The 24,730-nt window shown below is 39.7% G+C and overlaps 1 protein-coding gene across 4 annotated transcripts in view; it reads right to left on the bottom strand.

Annotated features, from left to right (window-relative positions):
* The window catches only part of shf (Src homology 2 domain containing F), a 100,635-nt gene that overhangs the window by 69,902 nt on the left and 6,003 nt on the right, over nt 1-24,730 (bottom strand). For all 4 annotated transcript variants that reach the window (XM_020700126.2, XM_011493076.3, XM_011493077.3 and 1 more), the window contains exon 2: nt 10,792-10,924. In XM_020700126.2, the coding sequence (XP_020555785.1) occupies nt 10,792-10,924 (133 nt within the window). The remainder of the gene's footprint in view (nt 1-10,791; nt 10,925-24,730) is intronic.

Below are 24,730 nucleotides of genomic sequence, written 5' to 3' on the forward strand. Positions count from 1 at the left end.
ATTATTCTAAAAAAAGCTAATTTAAGGGCTGGATTACAGCAACAACAAAAAAAGCAATAACAGCATGTGTTAACAGAGGACAAACCCTGAGAAGGTCATTCTTGAATAAATGTCACCAGTAAATTGGTACAGAGAAAAAAAAAGACCCCCAATAAGGCTTGTGAAGGAGATTAGTTAAAAAAAAACAAAAACAGGGATAACTCAGACTAACACCGCCTGCTAGACTGATAGTGGAGACCATCAACAACAGAACGGAAAGATGTAGGAAATGAAGCACAGGAGATACAGAGAACGGTTTGAAAGTATAGAAGACAGATTTGGACAAGAAGACAATGAGAGACTGTGAGACAAAAACATGGTGAAGAAAGATGACACAAAAAAGAAAGGTGGAAAGACGCAGCCAATCAGAACAACAGGAGCTCTTAAGAGGCTACAATCACAATCAAGAGAATACAGGGGCAAAATTGTCTGCAGAGAGAAACACAGCACTAGTTTAGGATGACGGTTTCATCACAGTGCATTGACTCATAAATTGTGGAAATCCAGCCCACTTGTCAACAGGCCTCTCCACTTCCATTACTCACACCGTTACAGCCTGCTCTCCAATGAGACACAGAAAGGACCAGTTTGAGATGAAAACACTGCAGCACTGAAAACTTCTGTCAAATAGGTTTTGTATACATTTTAATGAGAAAATTAAATATTTTTTGTAAAATGAAACAATGAGTGGTATTCTGTGTCTTATTTAAAACCCTTCTTTTCTTTTATCCCCAACATAAAAAAAAAAAACCGTACCACAGAAAAAGCCTAAAAGTGTTAGAAGATGCCATTAAAATGCTGTGATTGAAAATCCCCACCATATGGATTCTGGTGACCTTAAACAGTGGATGAACGTGGCCCAAACATAAGGTTACGGATGAAGTCCAGTCCCAACACTAGCTCTGAGCTCAGCCTCCGAGTGATTTGTTCTTGCAGCATTTACTGCTCAAAGAGTACATACTACATCCGAAACAATATGCACTGCTTTAGCAAAGTAACTCTAAATCCCTAATATTTAAATGAGTAAAGCAGAGGGTTCACGAATTGACACATCATGGTTCAGACAGCTTCTTTTTCATCCAGTCCTTTGTCAAGAACTCACAACATTTCCATCACATCAGCATCAACGGTCTGATTGTAACTGCAGGATAAAAGTAGGAACTGCTGACAAAACAAAAATCCTGCTTCACCATCTCTTTGGCAACTTAAACTTCACCAGCAAGCCAACAGCCTCTAACTCGTGCAGCAGAGATGTAAGCCACAGCCACGAGAGAAAAACATATCAGGGAAAAAAGCTATGCCGACCTCAATTGATGCATCTCAACTACAGAACGCACATCTGCTGAGGGCGACGGGAAGCCAGCAGCAGGTCTGAATTGTGCCTGATCGTTCTCAGCAGAGGCACAGGAACAAAATATTGGTGTCATTAATCACATCTTTAAAACAAATGACTTTAGAACCTCCAACCTGTGCCAAGTGACTGTGTAGTTTCTCATTTCTGTGCCAGACCACCTTCCCTACTCGCTCATCTGTAGCTGGTGGTTACTGGGTTGTTTATCCTATCAATCCTTTCCTTGGCACAAACTGGCACTGCGGACTTCTAGAAGCCAGCAGGAAGTCGAGCCAGTTCACCACTCGTCTTTGAGCGGCTGTCAGATATTAATGTCTGTGAAGATGGGTCTCTAGGTAAAGTTAATTAGCATACTTATAAAAACATGCAGATACAGTACATCAGTTGACATGAACTTGTAGGTTTTTTTCTCCTTATTTTTAAAGAATAATGGATGCATTCCAAACATGTTGCTCTGCAACGAATGAAAGACTCATTTTGCCTCAGGGATCACCAAAGGTTGGTTAAACTTAGTTAATAAGAAACTTGTAATGTAGTAAATCAAAGTGTTTCTCAAATTCCTACAACACCAAAATGCTTCTCAACAACAATCACAAAGTTTTACAGTTTTTTTTATTTATTTTATTTTTAATTATAACCATTTATCCAAATAAGAATCTCCAAATTAAAATGATTTGTCTTCACAGAAATCACTGCTCCAATGATGCTTAGATCACTCGGTTTGCATTCGAGGATTGATACATATTAACTTTAAAACTAAATATTTAACGCAAATATGGCTCTAGTCCTGAGGGGAATTTAAAACATTAAAAAAGGTTTTGGCCAAAATCCAAACAAAAATGGATGAAGTTTAATCTGAACTAGACATCCTGCAAATTGGAAGCAAACAAGCAGAAACTTTATTACTTCCTAACTATTACTTCTTTCAGGTTTGATGTTTGTGGTTGTAAAACAGCCCTGCAGTCAAAATCAAATGTTAGTCAACTATTTGAAATCAGAGGTTCAGCAACAATCCATCATAACATGCACTGAAATGAAACCTACCCATAGAGAATATTAGAGGAAAAAGTGATAAATTAGGACCACAACATGCAAATAATGAAGCCCTAAATGAGCAATAACCTCCCACTTTTAAAGAAGATATTTGTTTGCGGCGTTAATTAATCTGGGTGTTTGTTTCATCAGAGGCAGGGAATTAAAAGGTTTTACTCAACAGGTTTAAATGTGACAGCAATCCTTTGGGGTTTAAAGGGCAAAAATCTCAACTGAGTCATGACTGATGAAGAAATTCATTTAATAAGGTTACTCTAAATATTAAACTAATATCATAAATCATTATAGAATTTCTTTTTAAATATGGCATGTTTGCGTGTTAGTTGTCAAATGTAGTGAAAAAATGTGCTGCATATAACACACAAAGCCACGAGCGAACGGCCCGGGCTCCATTGCTGGATGGCATTTATCACTAAGTGAGAGGGCGGAAGGTTATCTATGCCAGTTAGAGATTTCTCATTTCATCAATAAGTCGTCAGTCTTCTGGCTCATCCTCTCTCCTCCCACCTCCCCCACCTTCAGTTATCCAACCTGCAAATGATCCGCCTCACTACAGAGGATCCAAGACATTTACACACAAAAAATAGCAAAATAACTCACTAGACTGACAGTTGCTGTCAAGAGCGCGGGAAGTACTTCCTAAAACACTTCTTTGAAGAGGAAATTTCAGGCTTTGGACGAACATTTTTACATCCCAGCACGTGTTATGTTCCTGGATTGGTCAGTGATCAAACTGAAGGCAATAACAACCCGTGTCATGTGAAGTAAATGCTATAAAGTCAAATCATATATAGACCCAAAATGCTCCTAATTACTCTCAGACAGCTCTTACTTAGTTTGGATGTTCAACCATTAAATCTTTCACACTAAACAACATGTTGTCAAAGATGTCATTGCCACTATCGAAATCATTATTGGACAAGGTTGTCACTGAAGTTGCTAAACACCAATTCATCTTAAAAAAGCTGCAATTCACTAAGTTTATTTAGAAGTGATATTCAATGGAAGAATGTGGAACAAAGAAAAGAGAGGATAAATTCTCATGAAGTCGTTTAGGGATCACATCAACAGGTTTCCAACACCAAAAAAAGGAAGGAAGACATGCTAATTTGTTGTTAGACATGTCAGAACACAAAGATTTCTCAGTAATTTTAGTATATTGCTGCTGGGTGTGTGGATTGACTTGTAACTGTGTATGAAGCAAACAACTTGCAACCAACGGAAATGAGGAGAAATCTAGAAGACAAATGCAGTGAGGCAAATTAAACCAGAGGAAAAGTCCAATTATGGGCCAAGTTTTTCATTTGTTTCTTATGCAATACAAGAGACCAAATTTCTCAGCATTCAAAAGAGGATTTATGAAAAAAAGTTATACCAACTATTGTTTTTGAATATTTCCCCCTATATGCTTTTCAAGAAAAACAACGTGTATTTGTATTGGTTTTGTGCGTGTCCATAACTGGGCTCATTTGGCGAACAGAAATACTTGGATGATAATTGCTCAAAGGTGCTTTCACACTGAGCAGTGGGGTTTCTATAAGGCCTGCACAATAAATTAAAAATACTATTGTTTACCGCAATATCAGCATGTGCTTGTATCGCAAGAGAAGGCGTAAACTGCGATAAATGGTTACCTCAAAAGTTTTCCCTCACATCCTGCAGCCCTGGTTTCTACCAGATGTTGTCTTTGTTTAAAAATCTCACCTGAACTCTGATGCAAATCCAACCATTAAATCCTGTTCTACCTTAAAACAAGACTTGAAAGGGGACCCTGATCTGGTTTAGCAACAGATCTTCTAACAGAAACACAGAATATCTGATTTCCTGAGTTCTAAGATTTTTAAAGGGTGACATGTAGGTTGTAACCCAATGTGCTGTATCCAATGACAACAATTATTCGATTATTAGTCAGGAGATTTACAAATTTAGATTTGCCCAGACAAACCAGTATTTCTTGCCAAATGTCCATCTTTCGGCAACATATTTGTAATTTTACATCTGCACACATGGAAATGTGATGTAAGAGAAAGATGGAGAACATGTGAATAACTACAAGTCAACTTTCTTCTTCACGGAGTACAAACTTGAGACAGCGGCAAGTATTTTGTTAATTTTAGAGACATGGTAGTTCCTGCATTTGCAAAGCACATGCTTCAATTTATAAAGAACAAAACAGTGTAATGGAGCAACAGGAAGTTTTACAGATTCGTCATCACATATATTCTCCAGAACAAATCAGATGAGGAACTGCTATGTATCAGATTTGATATCGATTCCGTTGTTCTAGCCAAGTTGCCTATTTTGGATTACTCCCAGTTGTTCAATTTATAATGGTATGTAAATGGACTCAGTCTTACTGCAGAAGACTATAAGGACAGAATTGAACCACCTGCCCCACTTCAGCAAAAAAAAAACCTTTCTGAACTAATGTTGAAAATGTATTTTCTTAAATGTGTTTACATAAATACAGGCATAGCAGCTTAACAATTAATGATAGTCAGTGCCTGTTCCAGGTAATATCCCAACTAAAAATGACCATATCACCAGGAAAAATCCTGCAGTTTTCAGTGCATTTAACAAATAAGATCAAAAGAAAGTGGAAAGTATCTCAACTTTTCCAGCACAATCGAACAGAATCCACCAGATCATATGAGGCACAAGGTAAGGAATAATATTTTTATCCTTTAGGTCCATTTCATAGATACTAGACATGCATTCTAAAACATTATTAGCCTAGAGCTAATGTTAAACTGACTCAAGAAAGATGTATGGGAATGAAGAAGACCAAAGACAATGGCAAATTCATAGGATGTTTCAATAGAGTAATATAAATGTAAACACTTAATACAACAATGCCATTATAACACAAAACACACAACCCTGTGCCATTGTCAGCACATGCTCCAGATATTCCTCAAGTTACAGATGGGGCAATAAAAACAGGCTTAAAGGCCAAGCAATGTGTCACCACATGTACCTGTTATTGCCTAGGGTGAGTTTTCTCTCTTGTGAGTGAAGAGGAGATGAAAACTATTCGGCACACCGTGTCTCCATTTTTCCTTTCTTAAAGAATCCCCATAAACTAAGCCAGCGGTGCTGTGGTATGAAATTGTTCTCTGCGTCTGTGCTTCCATATCTCCCTCATTTAATTCCTGTAACATTCCTGCCTCCTCCCCCCTCCCCCCTCCCCCCGCTTCACAATTCTTTTTTCGTTTTCCCTGATCACACACCCCTGCTCTCCTTCCCAAATCTCAGTGTCCCACCTCTTAACATGTTCCTGCAACCATGCTGATCCGTGCCAACGCGGTTAATGTTCCTCTCGGTGTACGCAGGAGGGGCTTAGTGCCACACTAGCATGACTAAGCGAAATAATCATCACCACTAATGATTCATGTTCTTGGCACTGAGTGCTTTCCACAAAGTTGGGAGAGCGGGCAGTTGGTGTCAGTGCCTGGAGAAGTTTCCCAGCACATTTTTAAGACGCACGGAAAGAGGGAAACGGCCTACCGTGAGTTACTCATCATAGAAACCGTCACAGGGATTGTGTGTACAACCCCTGTGCATTCTGGTCGTGTTCCACAACTCGAAGCTGCAAAAAATGGAGACAACAGATCTGGAAGATGGGAAGAGGGCAAATCAGGGTTAAGGCTTTGACGCTGTGATACTATATCTTGAAGACTGGCAAGTTAGCTGCGATAAAATTTGTTTGCAGACTCAATCATGCGAGCCGTTGGCACAACAGTACTTTTGTGAACTGTGGGAAAACTCTCACATGGTCGCCTGCCTGCGGACAGGGGAATCTGGGGGATGAGGGTGTTCATTGAGAAACAGTGTGACGTAGACTGACTGCAAAAGATCAGTCCTTGTACTTGCCAGCACGAGTCTCAGCAGCTAAAACGTTTGTGACGGAGAGAGTCAAGTGGGGCAGAAAAAGAAACATTACAAAAATCCATTTAAATATTTCTTTCAACTGTTTCCACTATGAGTAATGTTGCTTGTGTTAAGAATTGTGTGTCTCTGTGCATCACATTGTGACAATACTATAGTGTGTATTTTTTATGCGCAGAAGAGTGTGGTGCAAATTTACATACCCTCACAAATGTAAGATAAAAAACATAACACCCAACGAGTTGTCACGCAAGGAATGATGATGAAGAGGGTCGTCCTCACTGGTAGGCTTCTTCTCTTTTCCTACACACACACACACACACAACTGACTGACAAACACTGATGCACAGATAGCACGTGCGATAGCTAACGCGTGCGGACATGACAAACATTCATGGTACTCTTGTGGAAACATGCGCACAAACTGGGAGCGCTGTAAACACACAGCAGCTGAACACGTCCTCACATAACTGCAAGGGGGTGAAGTGAACGCGGGCCGTCAGCCGGTGTGGAGCAGCTTATGAGGGGGTGGGACGGGGCTTTTCAGGGTAAGGAAGTTGTGACATGCCCCTCCAGCAGGCCCATAAATCAGCAGCTCTAACCTCACCAAGGACAGCTCTTGGGAGTGAGAAATGAAGTACACAACAAGAACACACACTCGCAGCCGCGAGTGGCTGTCTACTCCACTCGTGGACAAACTGAAAGGCAGCAACACACTCTGTACTATACTATAGCACACTCATGCAAGTACACTCACCCTGTTATGTAAATGGCTTGACATTTATGGCCTCAGGCCTGCCATGGCACACCTTCCACTGTGTTGTTGTGGATGGCATTGTGTGTGAAGTTCTGAATGTCTTTTAGTTGTGGTATTATGACCACAGCTAGAAGACACCACTAATCAGTTCTGAAGCTAAGTTTGCACCTAAAAACAAAACAAAAATACAAAAAAAATGCCTTTTTCTAAATCAGAGTTCTGTTTAAAGGCAGATGTTAGTTGTGCAACCAGCACAAAAAGTGATGGAAATTCATGTTGGCCTCATGTCATACGTGCAGCCAAGATGCACACTGCTGCATTGCCCGCACGTATCTTAAGTGCGTCCAAGGTTGCTTTTTGTTGTTGGCTGCATGTATGTACATTTCAAGTTAAAGCCCCATTATCTGTCGTGCACCTAGTTGTGTGGAACGTGTTCTCTGCATCATTAGATCCCTTGGATGAGCGGTGAGCTGCAGAAACCGCTACGCATAGGAACTATTTGGTGATTTAACCTTAACCACAACCGTAATCCTAACCGTAACCCTTCCTCTTGGTCCATGCGGCCAAGAAAAAAGTCCAGGGCTGGCTGCATGTAATTTTGGAAATATAGCACTTTTTGTTTAACTCCTTTAAAAGATTTTAGAATATTTCTACTAGAAAACAAACTTTCTTTAAGAGCCACATCAATAATCCAGTTTTTCAGAAGTACATCCTCTAATATTCTCCAATCAGATCCTCTAATCAGAGATAGAAAGCTCTACTTCTGCAGCACAGCCATCCAAGCCATTAATGGTCTGTCGTTGTTTTAGGTAGAAGTTTTAAAAATCAAAATCTACATGTGTTTCGTTCCATTCAGTGAAGGTGAAGGAAATAATATGTATAAACAGAACACATCCCATCAGTGCTGCAAAACCTTGAAAATTACACTACCACCCTATTCTCCAAAAGTGTCTGCACATACTAGAAGGAAACACCGTTGGAGCGTTGTTTAATTCAGATCCAACACATTCGCTTCAGCGCTCAAGCTATGTACAATGCATTTCCTTTTACTTCAAGATGTCAGTGATTGTGCGTCTGTAACACCGCTTGTATTTTATGATCATACAACTGAAAGGCTTTAAACTAAAAGGTTTCTACTTCACTTCAGTAAGAAAATACTCACTAAGTCACTAAATCCAGAGATATTACCGAAACATTATTTGCAAATACAGGAAAAGCATTTTGAGGACAACTCTTAAACAAAACATGTCAATTATTCAGTGACACAGCGCTGTCACCTTTACATCAGAAGCAATACTCCTAATTTCTTATTTTAGCCAAGGCAGTTTACTAAATAAAATATAATTACATGATTTTGTTTTGGCAGATATTCTATTTACAAATATGCTTTTTAACAATATTCATCTAAACTTGAAAGATTTTCTTTTTATTTCTATCGGCTGCTACACTGTAAACAGGGCAGACTTTGAAATGTGGCTGGAAAATGTTTTATTTCTGGTGAATGGCAGCATAATTTTCCTTTTAGTAAAGATCCATAAACATTTGGCTGTTTTTCTGTCTAAAGTTGGTTTCAGTAGATGTGTTCAAGCAAGCTTTTAACCAAAATATTGGTTAACATTTTCTTTCCTTTTTAAGAAGTTGACACTAAAGTCATTCCAATTTGTAAGGAAAAGCCAACTTTATAAATGAAACAATAGTGGCATTTGGTAAGTGAGTTATTTAAAGCGGGTTTCACAGCTTGAAGGAGAAGAAGTCTGTCAGGTTGGTGTGTTCCAGGTTAGATGTCCATCTGGACCTGTGTGTGTGGGAAAGAGCTGAGAAGATAGGAAGGCTGAGGAGCTACAGATAGGATTCAGACAGCTGAAGAAAACTCAGGGACCGTTAAGGTTGTTGTGAAATTGGAAGAAAAAAAACAAGCAAACACTTGCCTGAGGCAGGAACAGAGAAAAAGAAAGAAAATAACACATGCAGGCTATAATGTCAGAATTTTATACACTTGGAGAAAGAAAACATTTTTGTGAAGCAATCAGTTACAGATCAACCTGATCAGCAGTGTTGATCAGGTCACATTATTCTGTTGGTGTCAACTGCCCCGGAAAAACAGGACATGATAAAAAGAAATGTGGGAAAAGAACCTAAAAATACAGTTTTGTGGATTTTTTTTTCTCGTGACAAAAATCACTCTAGGTTAGGGCTGCACGATATGAGGAAACCCGCGATAACTATATAACTTGCGATATATGAACAAATAGATAAACAACTAATTGCATCATTTCTATTTCACTGCAGTTTAATTTAAATAAGAGTCAAAATAACTTAAATTACACTCCAAATGACCCTCGTCTACATAGGAGGCAAACATCTAACATCAAAGGGCTCCATCTGATTGGTCAAAGGAATAAAGGGATTTTCTTGATTCGCTAAATACTTCAAGCTACCATAAGATTGTTTTAGCACATTTAAAGTAACCATTATTTTCACTGTCTTTTGCTATATGCATTTTGCACAGCTTAGCAAAGATAAATTTGCGATTTATTGTATTATACTCTAGGTATAATACAATAAACCTTAAACCAGCTGATTTTAATATTGAAATCTGTATTTCTTTTCTGTGAATTTTGTTTACAATGTCCACTGTGCAATCACACTGTCATTAAGGAGGCCAACACAATGAAACAACATCATACTGTAAGGCTGGCAATCAATGCAAACAATGAATAAAAACAGGAAGTCAGAATACAACATCCTTTAGGATTCAAAGACGAAAAGCGTTCAGCAAAAGTTCACTGATGGCTTCATCAGATTAACCCAACAACTTCGGCCAAAACTGAAGCCTTGACTCAGATTCATAAAAAAAGAAGCTGCAATACACTAGGAGTACGTTCAAATTTTGACACAGACCGCAAAAGCCTTGTTCAGACTCCTTTTTGCTTTACAACTTCCTCATTCTAAAAGAGGTGATAAATACTGAGGTTTTGCACTTGGCAGACGCCGCGACTGGGCCAGAGGTCACACATGAAAACAGAAGATCATCTTGAGATCCATTAAAAAGAAAATTGCTGAGGGGAGACGGAGGCGTTCACAAGCTGTCAGACTGGGTGCAACTAGAGCAGTGTTATGGTAAGAGCCACCCATGTATTTAACGTTTGTGACAGTAAATAGCAAAGCCTTCATACAGTTGATATCAGGAGGTCAATTTTCACATCTGGAAATGTGCGACTTTTATATAAACAACTTTCACAGCATCCCCGGCTGTTTGGATGAGAAATTAATCAGCCACACGATTGGTTTGTCCCACAGTTTTGATGACATTTCGTCACTTCTGTGCTTCCTTGTTTTTTGTCGCTGCACATAGCGGTGAGGGCAATTTGGTCTGTAGAAATTCATGTGTTTGGGCAAAACTACTGGGTCTGATTCCTCCCCATGCACAAAGACAAAAGTCAAAGATTTTCAAAATATTTTGACATATTTTGTGGCACAAATACTTTCTGCACTGCTGCATCTGTCATGTAGAACTGGTACTGAGCCCCTCTATTAATGCATAAGGTCAAACCATGATGAATATTTATTAGCATCCCCCGAGACATGTGGTATGAAGGCAAGGTAAAGACATAAATCAGTCACTGGCCACTTAACTGTAACCATTTCAATGATGCAGAACAGAAAACTGAAGATGACAGAGGATGCATGCTTTAACCTGTACCTGCCATCATCTTCTGGGCCTCATACGGTTCCATGTAGCCATCGTTCTCAGTGGTGATTTTCTCCATGTTGGGCTGAGTGCCACCAGCCTGCTCGGCATCAAAGGGGTCGGCATAGTCCTCAAGAATGATTGGCTGCAGGAAGAAACAAGAAAAGACAGATTGTGGAAAGCAGATTTAAAAAAAAAAAAAAAAAAGGAATTTTATTTGATTCTAATTTGCAAAATTACATGAAATGTGTCCCTTCAGAACGGATTCAATGACAAACATGGCTGTGGTCAGACACAGGACCAACGGACATCCACTGACAGAAGCCGGAGGATGAAGGGAAAAAGGCATAAATTAAAATCCACGTCTATATGTCTCAGCACACCACCACAACGCCTCAGCTCTGAGGCTTTGCTGCTGGTCTGCCTAATTATATGATAGCCCAGTGACAGGTCTGCATTTCAAAAGTAAAAGGACAAAAGACCACAAATTCTTAACTTCCTTCAAAAAAAAAACAATTTGGCAGATTTATGTCAGGCTCGCAGTGAGCCACGGCTAATTGTAGTCTTGCTCTTTCGCAGTGGATTTTATGTAGTGGATGGCAATTAGGCGGACATCCTAAGTTCCAGAAATAATCCAAATCTTTAGGGAGTGGAGAACGTCCACAACTATAGTTCCTCTCTAGAGCATGTGTGTGTGAGGGGGTTGTTTGTTCATTTTTTTTTAAACGTTAAATTCATCAGTAAGAGCACCGCTGAAAAAGAAAAGATCATTCATTCCTGAGTGACCCATCAGAGACTTGTTTTTCTGTGTTGAAGCTTCATAGCTCTATCTGGTCAACAGCTGAGATGGTTGTGTGCTCTGAAAGTCTTTGGCTATCTTTTTAGGTCATAAAGATAGGAAAATAACTAGGAAAACACCTAAACATCTATGTGACAATACACGTGGGTAGCACAACACTCGGTGACTCATGCATGGATTATATTTTATCACAAACAACTTCATCACTCATCGGCTGAAGGGGCGTTGAGGCCTGGAGCTAGGGACTAGGCCTCCAGCCCAGTTCTGTGCCTCAGCAGAGCCATGTTTCTTGAGAAGGTTCCCAATTCGTCATTGCCACAGAAAGAGCTGATTCCTAACAGCGAAACCCGTGTGAAGGACGCTTGTGAAAGAGCACACAAGAACTTACAGCACAAAAACAAGTATGAACCTCTGAACAGGCACAGGTTTAAGAGTCAAAAAGCAGAAACGTTTACACGGTTACATGTCAGACAACTCAGCCAGGATCATTTGTGAGTTACTTAGTTACACAGTAGTCCTGGCAGGTACACTCCTGCAAGGATCAACCTCACTATGCAGGGATTAAGCAATAATTGCAGAGGAAGTTTGCACTGTGGATGTATTCATTGCAGCGGCGTTGCATTAAATCTACCTTCTCTAGAGTTCCCTCTCCATCTGTTTGTGAGAAAATAACTTTTCACCCCCCCGCCACAGCATAATTATGGGTTTCTTGAGTGTTTTGCTTCTGTGACTTCAAGGAGGACAGAAAATCCAACACAGTTTGTTGTTTTTTTCTATGCCACATTAAATTATCATATTTAATCAGGAGTTTGATTAAAATTTCCTCAACTTTGATAATTAGCAACTTTGCAAGCGTAGAATTATGCGACCGTGCCACTGTTTTCACATTCTTGTTCAGATATCCTCCATCTGAAATCATTTTGTGCTTTAAAGCTCACAAATTTGAAAATCAACCTAAAAAACATGTTTGAGCCCGTTCGCTTAGACATTAAACTTTAGCGCTGAAATGAAGGCAAGGTTTGGAGATTTTACCTTGATTTGTTTTCACAGACATAACTTTTTTTGAAACATTGATGCAATACTAAGAGAAAAACTATTAAAACTGGTGATGTTAGCTCTTCTTTGCTTGCAAAGGGTTTTCTATAAGTTTAAGATGGTTTAAGTTTATGTGCAGTGGGATACGCCTAAAAATATTCCCAATTTTTCTATAGTTCCTTTAAATATTTCCCTGGAAAATACCTCTAACACATCTAAAGTCAGGAAAAAACAATAGAATCCAAACTGCTTTGGAAAACAGAAGCTCTGAGAATGGACTTTTTCCCCTTAATCCCTAAAGATCTTCCCCACCTGAAGATAAACAGTTTTTAAATACTTGTCTGCAAGAACGCTTGAGCAAAGCCCTTGTTGAACTGAATGACCCTAATGTACCTTCACGACAAACAAAAGGATGTTTGGACATATTTCAGGAAATAATTGCAAGAGCTTATTGAGTTACGTGCAGCTCCAGTCCACATGCATGACATCATCCTTCTGCTATGGCCGCTGACATAATGTTAGAACAATATAAATCGATATGTGAAAAAACACTAGCACGTATTACACACAAAATAATAATACTGCAAGCATGAATAAAACCTTTAAAAAAAACGAAAAAACAACTAAAAACTCAAACCAGATTTCTGAAAGTTTTAACATTAACAGTTAAATTGAATGTGTGACTGCATATTATCACTATTTGGGTTTATTTTGTGAAAGTGCAAAGAGAGGGGTGTGACCAATCGATCAAAAACCAATGAAAAGCATTAAATCCACTTGTTTTTTATAAACCAAAACATGAAATGTTGGATGAATAGGACGAAGAGACCTCAGTGTGGAATGGACACGTATAGACACTAGCTCTAGCAGACTTGTAGTTTACATGCAGTCAATCATTTCAACCTGTAAATCTTTGGCTTGTACTAGACGTTACCAAGTAGAAAATCCATGTTATTTTTGAATTACAAGGTTGTCCTACAGAACATCACCACAACACAGTAATTATGTTGGTCCCTTTTTTGATGTTATACAAGTTCATCCATCTGCATAGCCCTAAAATTGCGCTGATAGTTCAGGATGGTTGCAGTGTTCCCCTCCTGCCCCACTGCACTAACGACTGCTCAACAGCAGGAGTATTGTGGAGAGTAAGGAGAGGGGTGCTGCTGGAGAGCTCTGTTGCCTGGGGACACACCATCTGCCTTGTGGCATGCCAGGCAGTGTCAGGACTACAGCCAAGCCACACTTGTCATGAAAGTAAAATGTACCCATCAGCACTGCTGTGCTTCCATATATCAGGCCTTTGCTAAGCAGTGGTGCAAGTCCATATGAATATCACAAAGCCACCTGATGGGCTCAAGCTGTTTTCCTTTGGTAGGGAGCCCTTTTGTTGGTTTGCACATTTTTGAGAAAACTGACTTGGTTTCTTTGATTCCCGTTCAGGCTGGCCAGGTCTTAAACCTTCAGAGGCTAGAGTGCCTCACAAAGGACATAGAAAAAGAGTCCTTAAAATGCTCTACAGGTCTCATATGAGGCTGACCTCAGAGGGAAGGCATTAGGAAAGGAGAGAGTCTGTAGCCAGCACCTGCCACTTTGGCTCAGTGGTTGATAAAACAAGAGCTTCTAGGATTACACTTCGATTTAGCCCAAGTCTTCCCATTAGACGAGAGAACATACAGGCCCGGTCTGTCCGCACTTTTACTGCATTTTTGTATCAGCTAGCTCATCGAACAAAGAAGGACAAAACAATAACATTTCAGCATCTATAATAAATGGAATCCGAGGACATGGATAAGAGTTGTTAAAAAATAAAAGCTGCTGTCAGTCGGTCTACCAGCAGAGATAAATCTAATTCAGTAATAAAGATGCCAACAATTTCACTGCCAATCCAACCCATACAAACAAAGGATTTCACAGATGAAGATTGACAAGGCTTTGGTTTAACAAGTGCATTAAAAACTGTGATATTAGTGTCACCCCTCAAATAGAAAGGACTGAATGCATCAGGGGTTAGTCAAGGTTGCAGCCTCTCTGAGGGTGCCAGAACAGTGAACAGGCTGTAGAAAGAGGGATGAGGGGAGGAAGAAAAGCAAGAGACTGACGTGTGTGATTTATGTCGCACGCCACCAGGGACTTTAGCCACTGATAACCTAATACAAAACAGCGCTGAGCAGCTCAATTACATAAGAGCTTTTCAAAAAGATTTTTCTTGTTGCTTTTCTCTTGTTCTCTGTGACACAAAAGAAAACATCCTTCTATTGTGAGCAAAGACAGTCATGATAGAGGAGATAGGAATGAAGCAAAAAAAAAAGTAGACGCTATTTTTGTAGCTTTAATCAGAACGGTTAGTTGGGTTGTGTTCCTGTTGAGTTTTTTTTCAAAGTCAGAGTGCTCTTCTGATGGTTTATCGGCTTTCTTCTTTTATATTGACTGTTGAGAGCGTCCATTCGACGATAACTCAGCTGTTGTCTAAAAAGATGCTAAGAAAAGGTACTCCCCTAGAGGCACAAAAAGAATAATTAGAGTAGGGCGAGGAGTTACGGACGAAAATCAAATCAAACATTTTTACACTAAATTGGATTTTTCGTATTTCAGTCCATTTTTTTCTCCCTCCCTTTACCTTCTTAAACATAAATTACAAATGACAGAATATTTATTTAATCTAACATATTCTTTAAGAGTTTACCTGAATCCAAAGTGCTACTAAAGTACTAAAGTACTTGACAAGGGGCCTCTGTTTTTCCGGTTTTCTTTGTCGTACTTCCACCTTTAGTAGCAAAAAGCAGCAAACACTCCAAACAAATTTCGCAACACGCGGTTTCTTGCTCCAAGTCTGAATTTGCAAAACCAAACCAGTTCCATGTTACCACAGAAACAATTTCTTTTTGGGAACTTGCTCTTCTTAGCTAGATGATTCCTTAATATCTACGCGTTACAAGACATGGGCGGGCTGACCTTACTCTGAATAACAGAAGCCCAAGAGAGCAGGATGCTGGGGCAGGAAAAAAATCCAGATTTTACCAAAAAGCATACGTCTTCAGATAACTATAGCATAAAAAACATGCTAACAAGTCAACTCAACTATTTCTGTCATGTTAAATCAAAACGACGACGAAACAACAACAAAAATATGAGCCTATCTTTTTTTTTTTTTTAAAGGCTCACGATCGTAAAGTTGTACCCCCGGCCAGACTATGTAAAAAAACATATATATATTTTTTTAAAATGTCACTTATACTACGACGAGTAATCAATAAAACTGATTTATTGCCAAGCCCTATCAGAGTCTTTGTACACAATGTAGGTTCTATTAACATAGCATTCTTTTCCACAATTGATTTAGGAGGAGAAAAAGGTATTTAAATGATGCTGCATTCTACATTTTTCTTGTCTGACTGGGCAAATGGAAATAAATTTACACCTCAACAAAAGACGATGCAGAAGTGGGTTTTCCAATGCACACCCCAGATGCCGAAGAAACTTTATTGAAATGTTTCTCCAGTACCACATTTACCACCAGAGCATTCTGGATCTCTGGGAGCTTTTAACCCTTGTGCTGTCCTAGGCACTTTGACATTGGGAGTTGGGTCATCTAGACCCACTAGACAGTGCTCTGAACCTTTTTTCTTCAATGATTTGTGATCTTCACTGGTGTCCATGGATTACATGAAATCTTTCCACCTTTGTCATGGTAGGAATAACTTGTCAATGTAAGGGTGGGGTCATAGGATAGCACAAGGGTTAAGAATGCTGTGTCTGTAAAAGCTACGTAGGAATGTGAAGGTGATACAAAAGCAGATTACTTTATCTGCTTTACGGTCACTATTCTGCAGTCAATCACAAGCTACTGAAGTCAAAGCACCGACAATTTGTGCCAAAAACAATGATTTTGTTTATTCCCTGGAGCAGAAAATTCTTTTTACTTTTGTTTAGTTGAGGGATAAGTCAAGAACAGCCATCCTGCTTTAGTAAGCACTTTACCCACTGCTATAAGTCAACCGCATTACAAGTGGAACCTTTTATGGCAAAAACTCCTGAAAGTAGGAATATATTTGTCCGAAAATATAACCTTTTTATATACTTCTGCAGTGCACAAACTGCTGTTTTTTAGTAGGTAACATCTGTTACGGTCTATGCACATCATAAGGTAATAAATCCTCAGCATATACTTTGGTAAGAGGCAGAGCATTTCCTTTCACACATCAAGGTGCTCCCCCATCAGTTCTGCACGTGCTTGCTCGTGAGGCATCCGCAAACTGGATGTCAACTTATTTAGTGTAGCATGTGGGCCGTTTAGATTCAGACCCCAGAAAATGTTGGTTCTTCTGATCTCTGCACACTTGCCCATGTGGATCAGTGGTTGCACGCCACCAATGGGAGGCGGCTTTTTTTGGACGCAAGTAATCCGAGTTGCTGCTGATCACTGGCAGAAAAAGAAATCATATGGGAGAGCTGAGTCGGAAAGAAAATCCACATAAAACTTGGACACCTGGAATTTCTTCACACCATTACTGGTAATGTGGTTACTGTACACTGAGGCTTTTACAGCACCTGCAGTTGTGCGTTTTAAACACTTCCCCACCAGAGCGACCAATATAGTCACACATGCATAATACTTTCTCATTGTTAAGCCTGATAAAAAAATCTCAGGTTGCAGTCACTTAAGGTATAAATAAATAAATAAAAAACATCTTTATGAGTCTGAAAGTATCCTTGTGATTCAACAAAAGATGCAAAGTGAGTCCTTATGGTCTAAGCCAATCAGAGTTAGTGTAAGGAACAAATCCACCTCTGATTGGTCGGTCCAGATATTGAGATGTTGTTCCAAATATCCCTGTATGTGTGTATGTGTGTGTGGGCTCAGTCATCAAAGGAAGGTGAGTGGTTAGCTGCATCAAATACAGTGGACGTTTCCTCAGGTGACAACAGGACATTAAGAAATAGACTGACAAAGTTTGGGATAAAAATGTTCAGGCCTGATTTCTACAAAATGATAAGAACTTGGTCTCACTTTTTATTGAATTACAAACCTTTGTAATCAGTCAGAGCAGATCCCTAAAAAACCTGCAGGATGGTCCAGAGATGGTCCAGAGGCAGCTAGCTGCACAGCAGAAGAACCAATCCGTTATGGTTCTGCACTAAATACTAACCCATTGAGACAATGTCAGTGGACGATAAAAAAAAATAAAAAAAAAGGTATAGAAGTGGTTGGGAATAGAGTTTGAAAGGTAGTTTAAAAAGTTATAAATGCTGCATCGGAATTTTACTGCAATCAAATAATTCATAACAGTTTGTTTTAATCGGAATTTCAGTGCAGAGTGAGAGAACAAAAAAAACAGTTTCATACTATAGAGAAGAAGAAAAAGAAAAATCATTATTAAGCTAAAGATTAAAACTAAAATCTAACTTTTATTCTACTAATTTAGTAAACTGTATGGAAGCATTGGGGTGCTGGTGGTTGTAGTTCTATAACACATATTTCATGCTGAGGCAAATGCAATGTCCGAATGTTCCCTTCTCCCTTTCAGTGGCAGGTAACAGCAAACGGACAGCAATTAAAGAACAAAAAGTGACCCAGTAATACTGGCGGTAGTTGAAATGTATTTAACATAAGCGCAATAGAGCAAATTCTGGATACACCAACCGTCGTCCTAATGCACCTGAGAAAAAAAAAGGTAGGCGCACCGTTACAACCAGCGCATAAAGTTAGTTTAGCACCCTGCCCAGTGCCCACACATTTACCGTATACAAAAAATCATCTACAAAACGATATGTGCAAATGCACACGTGAAAATACCATGTTCCAACAAAAGGTTTAGCCACTGCAGGAACTTTGCCAGCATCAGTCCTAAATGCTATTCATTGAAATATAGTTTAGCAAGACATGACATTTTTACAAGTTAAAAAGAAAACCTTTTAATAAAAGTTTACAGAAACCAAAAAAACTTTTAGAAGTAAACAAACATGTATTTTTAATGTAGCAATTACAAGATTAAAGGTCTTTTGGCTACACCGTTTTCAACTCCACCACAGCGATCACTAGAACTGAGAATGCTTTGAGCTCTCTGCTTGGTGGTTTGTTTGAAGGCTTCATACAGGTAAGGCTGGTCAGGGTGAGCAGGGGATTTGTTTAATAGATGTGGTAGATAAAGAATTAAAGGCACGCTAGGTTTTGGAACTTTGTTGGACAATGTGGTTCAGTCAATTTTAAAAGAAGCTGAGAAAACTCCAGAACCAGGGAAAAATGATGCAAGAACAAACATGTGGAGGACAAACAGACCTTTATCCAAGCTTAAGAATGCAGGAAGATCTAAAAGAATCTGTGCGTAAGATTAAAAGAAAAGTCAAACCAAAAAGTTTTGTCATTTCCTAGAGGATTTTTTTTCTTTTAGCACAATTATTTTAACACAATACACTAAACTTTGCTATAATTAAAAAAAATCCTTTTTTTATTTGCGATTCATGCTTTTAACAACCTCAAACTGATTTCAGGACAATGGAAAATGCCAGCTGTTTGTTCTCAGGCCATAAAGTGAGAGGAGCTGTCCTCTGTGTCACTGATGGCACCAAATCCTTTGAACAAACAGAAAAAAGTAAGCTCCTTTCCCCAAAGCTCATCCAGGTTGTAGAAAATACACAGTGTAATACGCTGGCTTTTACACTTTTGAGCAGCTAAACGGCCTCTGTTGCATTTCAATAAATTCCCCTTCTGCGTGCTCCCACCGCCGTATGAGTGAACACATCTTTTGTTAGCACCCAAGGCAGCGAAGCATAAAAAAGCACCTCAGCTTATCCCAAAAGACCTCCTTCATTGAAACACAATCCACACAGCCACTTAGGACCTCCAGTGGAGACAGAAGAGAAGCCTGTGGATTGCACCCTATGAAGGTGCTCTTACTGCGCAACAGATATTCAAGATTAAGTACTTGACGACACGCTTGGAAAAATCCAATTTCCTTTCTCTGTCCCCATTCCTGTGTGATGGATTTATTGGCAGTGTTTCTGTTACATGCAGTAAGTGGTGATGCCCAAGAGTCAAGGATGATTCAGGCTGCACGCTGAATTGCTGAAATTTTATAAAATATGATAATCCTCGCCATATGTGAAAGAGCGATTTGTCCTTAGCATGACTACCTCAATCTGCCCTAGCCTGAACTGTTATGGCTATAAGCTGTGAGGGCAGAAAGTAAAACTGTGACTATACTCAAGTATGATGGCATAATGTGGAAATAAACTGTTGATATTTCTACACTTTAAACCTTAAGCAGCATCATTTTTGTAGGTATTCAAGACGCATAGAAGCAAACGTCAAACCAAGACATCTTTGCCATGTTACGTCCACTTTTGGTTGTCCAGACCTGGGGTAGAGGGTCATAGCAAGCACGGACAGCACCTTAAGAGGAGCAAAGGTGGGTCTTGAGGCCCGTACAGCCACCTCAAGTGAAGCAAAAAAAAACGGACCGTATGATTGTCTTAAGTGTGGTAAGTGTTTAGTGAAGTATTTATAAGGATAAAATAAGTTGTAGGCACTTATTATGTATGAGTGATGCTGTCATATGGTGCTCTTATTCCGCACTCCAATCGTTAGTCAAGTCGCACACTGGCTTCCCACTAATCGCCCAAATGCTGCAGGCACAGTGTGTACAGGTGATATGCAAGTGCCTGTAGGACGCCCTCACAAACTTCACTCACTCTAGTTTGCTCATTTCTAATAGCCAGTCTGCACTCCCAGAGTGCTCAAAGAGAGCTGACTTGAACTGAGCAAACGCGAACAGCACTAAAAGGATAAAAAAATAAAAAATCCATTCAACGTGCCTCCATCTGACCTACTTAACCCTTACTTACTTTTTTGTGTTGTTTATAGTCCCTCTCTGATCATGGTTTGATCCACTTTATGCTGTTTTAAGTCAAAATCATAAAACCTGTGTCGTTTTCAAGGACATAGTTTCTGCAGAGTGGCAGGAGTTTCTTTAGAAATTTGCCTACAAATTGTGTCGGTAGAAAAAAATGCTTTTGCTCCATAGGCTCATTGAGCGGTCTACGATCTTGACATTTTATGAGGACCGGTGTGCCCGGTACAGATTTGCCCATTTTTCACCTGCAGACATCCAGGATCCACCCTTAAGTAACCACCCATCCACCCACCCACAGCACAAGCTGTGACAAAGGCAAAACCCTTCACACGAGATGCTGGGAAATCTCCACACATTGCTTATGCAGATGGCGAGGCATGAGGTGGAGACACACAATGCAGTCATTCCTTCAAGCTTTCCCATTCCTGTACGCAGGATTACAGACGTACAACAGCCACAACGAGAGGAAATCATAACAAATGAGCCGTCAACATTTGCAACCAGCATCCAGACTCTTCAATTTCAAACGGCCATGTGCGTTAACCTTGGTTACATGTCAGCAAGCAAGCAGCAGCCAGGATACCCTGCCTCCACAGAGGGGCGAGTACAGACGTGTCAAGTTAAAAAGGGAATGTCACCAAGCTGTAAACACTTCCTGTCAGGAAGGGAGCGCTTCCTTAATCCTGGAGCAACCAAGCCGTTCCTTTTTTTAATTCAAACCACTGCAGATGTTGGCTTGCGCTCATAATCTCTTTGCCACAACAGCTAAAATGTCTCAACTATTAAACTGTTACCTTAACTGTAAAAATATGCACCTAGACTTACGAACATTGTCCCAATGCACACTACATGGAAAAGAATAATGAACAGAGAGGATGAATGGCAGTAGGAAGTCTGAGCGCCACCAACAGCATAAAATAACAAAAAACAGGCCTCTTATGAAAGGCAAACTAGTCTTTCCGCATGAACTTGTATTCTAGTGTCAATACGTCTATTTAGTACCAGTTGAAAAGCGTAAATTCTTCTTTACAAAGCAAGTGTGTCTCTGTGCCTCTGAAAGAAGGTCAGCTATTTTTTTTTTCTACTTCTAATCTGCGTGAAACTATCTGCCTGCAGACCGGGACTGCCTCCTACCAGACTCAGCTGCACACACTGTCATTAAACAAAACACAGCCATGTGTCTTCAACTCCCCAACGGCCGAGGCAGCAGCAGCACCAGTCTGCAGGCTAATTGTGACCGGGTGGAATCATGCGACCGACGTTCCAGCACAGAGCTAGAAAAAGCAAATGGGGAAAGGCAAACACGGGCAGACTCCATCAGGAGCCTTTTGGGCCTGACTGGAAGCTCCCAGGTGGATGGAGGAAAGAAAATAAGCAAACAGAGGCTGAAGGCCAGTATTTCCCAGAACTGTAACTTTCTTGCACATGTGGCGACTGTCAGTACTTAAACCTTGTTTATTGTACCAAAAGGATATCTTGATGAAAAAGCCAAACATAAGCTGAATACTCGTTAAATCATGACTCCCAGCACATCTTGATTCTGCCTCCTAGCGAGGCGGGATTTTAGCTACTTGGAGGTGAGGCTTCGCAATCTTACTTCCGTCCTTTTAAAATACCCTTCGAGGATTCAGGTTCTGGCATAACAATGCTGTTTGTGGATGACAGTGAAGCATAGGAAACGGCGTGAATATGACTCATTCTTGGAATGAAACATGATCAGGATGAGAAAAATGCTTTCATCGTTTGAAAGCAGTTCAGGAAATGCTCGGCATTCTTCCATGTCCCTGTGAACAAACTGGAAATCAAACCTCCAACTGTCATGTGAGGCCAACACTTTCATGAAAATAACACTGCATTTTAACCTTTTGGAGCCGGAGCAGTTTTTATTTTATTTTTACACATTTAAGGTAATTAAAAATCGAATTTCACTTAAAGATATGAGTCATATGAGCGCGCCCACAGCTCATCACAGAAGGCAACAGCTGCGAGTTCAAAGACAAGACAGCTTTCACCACAATTTACTAATTATTTCAATCTGCATATTAAAGCTTTCATAGAGAAATGTTACCAACATCACATAACTCTGTCAGAGCTGACATAATGTACTAACATAACACAAATAATCAGCTTCAATAACATTTAATTTTAGGATTAAAACACGCTGGTTTGTAATGTAACCGTGTCACATCCCTCAATATATTTCTTGTTGTGTTCCGGTGTCGATCAAAGAAACATCTGGGTTTGGTATCAATGTTTTTTTTGACAAAAAAATCTAAACGGTTACCAACTGTTCTGACCTCGATCCACTTTCTTTTTCCTGCAGTAGTCTGCATACGTGCACGGACACTTCACACTAAATTTAAACAGTCACCAGCCGTCCCGACCTCAACCTGCTTTTTTTCCTTTTATTGACACTAAAATAAAAGAATAATAATTAAAGAATGAATGTAAGCAGCCAGGGCTGCACAATATGAAGAAAACTTGTGATATTGGTGATTAATATTGTGATAACTATATAACTTGCGGTTTATGAACAAATAGCAAACAATCAAAAACATTATTTTTCATTTTACTGCAACAGTTTGATTTAAATAAGAGTCAACACACCTTAAATCATAATTACCCGGGTCTACATAGGAAACGTAAATCTAACATAAAACATAACCTAACGTGAAGGCGTCCATCTGATTGTTCAAATGCATACATGGATTTAATTGATTTGTTAAATTCTTCAAGCTGCCATATGATCGTTTAACACATTTAATGTAACCATTTATTGTAATTTTCGCCGTCTTTTGCGATGTGCGTATTGCACAGCTTGATATTGCGATAACGATAAATTGGGGATTTATTGTGCAGGCCTATTAGCAGCCCATTAAACATTGCATAAACGTAAGCAAGTTTCCAATAAACTGCGCACATCGGCCCAACACAAGTGGACAAACAAATAAACTAAAACAAAACTACTAAACAGAACCATCATTAAACACTTTGAGATATGTCCAATAAATGAGGAACATTTTTTTTTTGTTTTAAATGGCAAAGGGCAAGTCTCACCTCAGCCATTATTGAGCAGTCTGCGTGCGTGCTCAGTGGCGCCGTGCTGCGTGAACATGGCGAGTTCAGGAACCATCAGACAGACTAACAAACATCCAGGTGCAAGTGGGGACATATGAACTATTTACAATGAATTAGGTAGAAATACATAAAGAATAAAACATTCAAAATTTAGCAAGGTTTTTATTACCAAGCCAGTTCAATTCAAAAAGGTCCACTAAAAGAGACAAAACAAAAACTGTGTTTTTGTCCATTTCCCTCAAGAAGAGAACTCTCCCCAACCCGGTGATATTGATGTTTGCGGTTGACATTTCAACCATTTCTGGCTGAGATGAGAGTGTGAGCAGCCAGTGAGATGCACTTATTTAGCTCCAACCATGTCTGAAGTTGGAGGGCAAAAAGCCAAGTGGAAATATTCAAGACGTTGGGAAATGAATCCGAGCATGGTTTAGTCATGCATGGAGCGCTCTGCAATCCGCAGGCCAGTCAAACAGACCCTCAACGCCCACATGAGTCATCGGAGAAGGTGCACCTGGAGGTGAGCTCCTGAACATGCGAGAGAGCCGAGTTTTATCATCACAAATCAAACACAAGAATGTGCAACAGTGTAAAACTTTTTGAAATGTTTTAAGCCCCCTTATGTTTTATTACAAACTAAATTCCTGAAGCATCTTCAGGGAACGTAATACATATAATATATCTGTGGAAATCGCGGGAGAATTTTGATTTGCTCAATCTAAAAAAGTCAAAGGGTTTAAAAAGAAAAAGCTATGGATTCAAAAGCTTTCTTTGCAACAAATGTCTTAGCGTTAGGTCAAACTACATTCCCACTAAACTGGACGCTGATGTCGTTTTGTCAAGGAGACTCTGAACTTTGAGGCCAGTTTCTTAGTTGCACCAACAGACTGACGAAAACGGGCCATTTTTCGCATGGATGCCGCAGCGTCACGCAACTGCTTTGCTTACAAATCTTAAGTGAACCTCCCTGTCACTTTGTGCCGTCCTTGACAGAAAGTTAGCTCTGTGCAGAGAAGAGCGATGAGCTGGGAGATGAGCCCTTTAATGAGTTTGAAGGCAGGAGGATAATTGATCATCTCTGTGGGCTAACTACCATGAAGAACACGGCTTCCTTCAAAACAAAAACACAATAGAGTCACGGAAAGCTTAAGCTATGGCCAGCGATCTTTAATCTGCATCACATCACAATCAA

This window comes from Oryzias latipes, chromosome 3 (assembly GCF_002234675.1).
Source record: "Oryzias latipes chromosome 3, ASM223467v1".
In the NCBI taxonomy this organism is placed as follows: Eukaryota; Metazoa; Chordata; class Actinopteri; order Beloniformes; family Adrianichthyidae; genus Oryzias; species Oryzias latipes.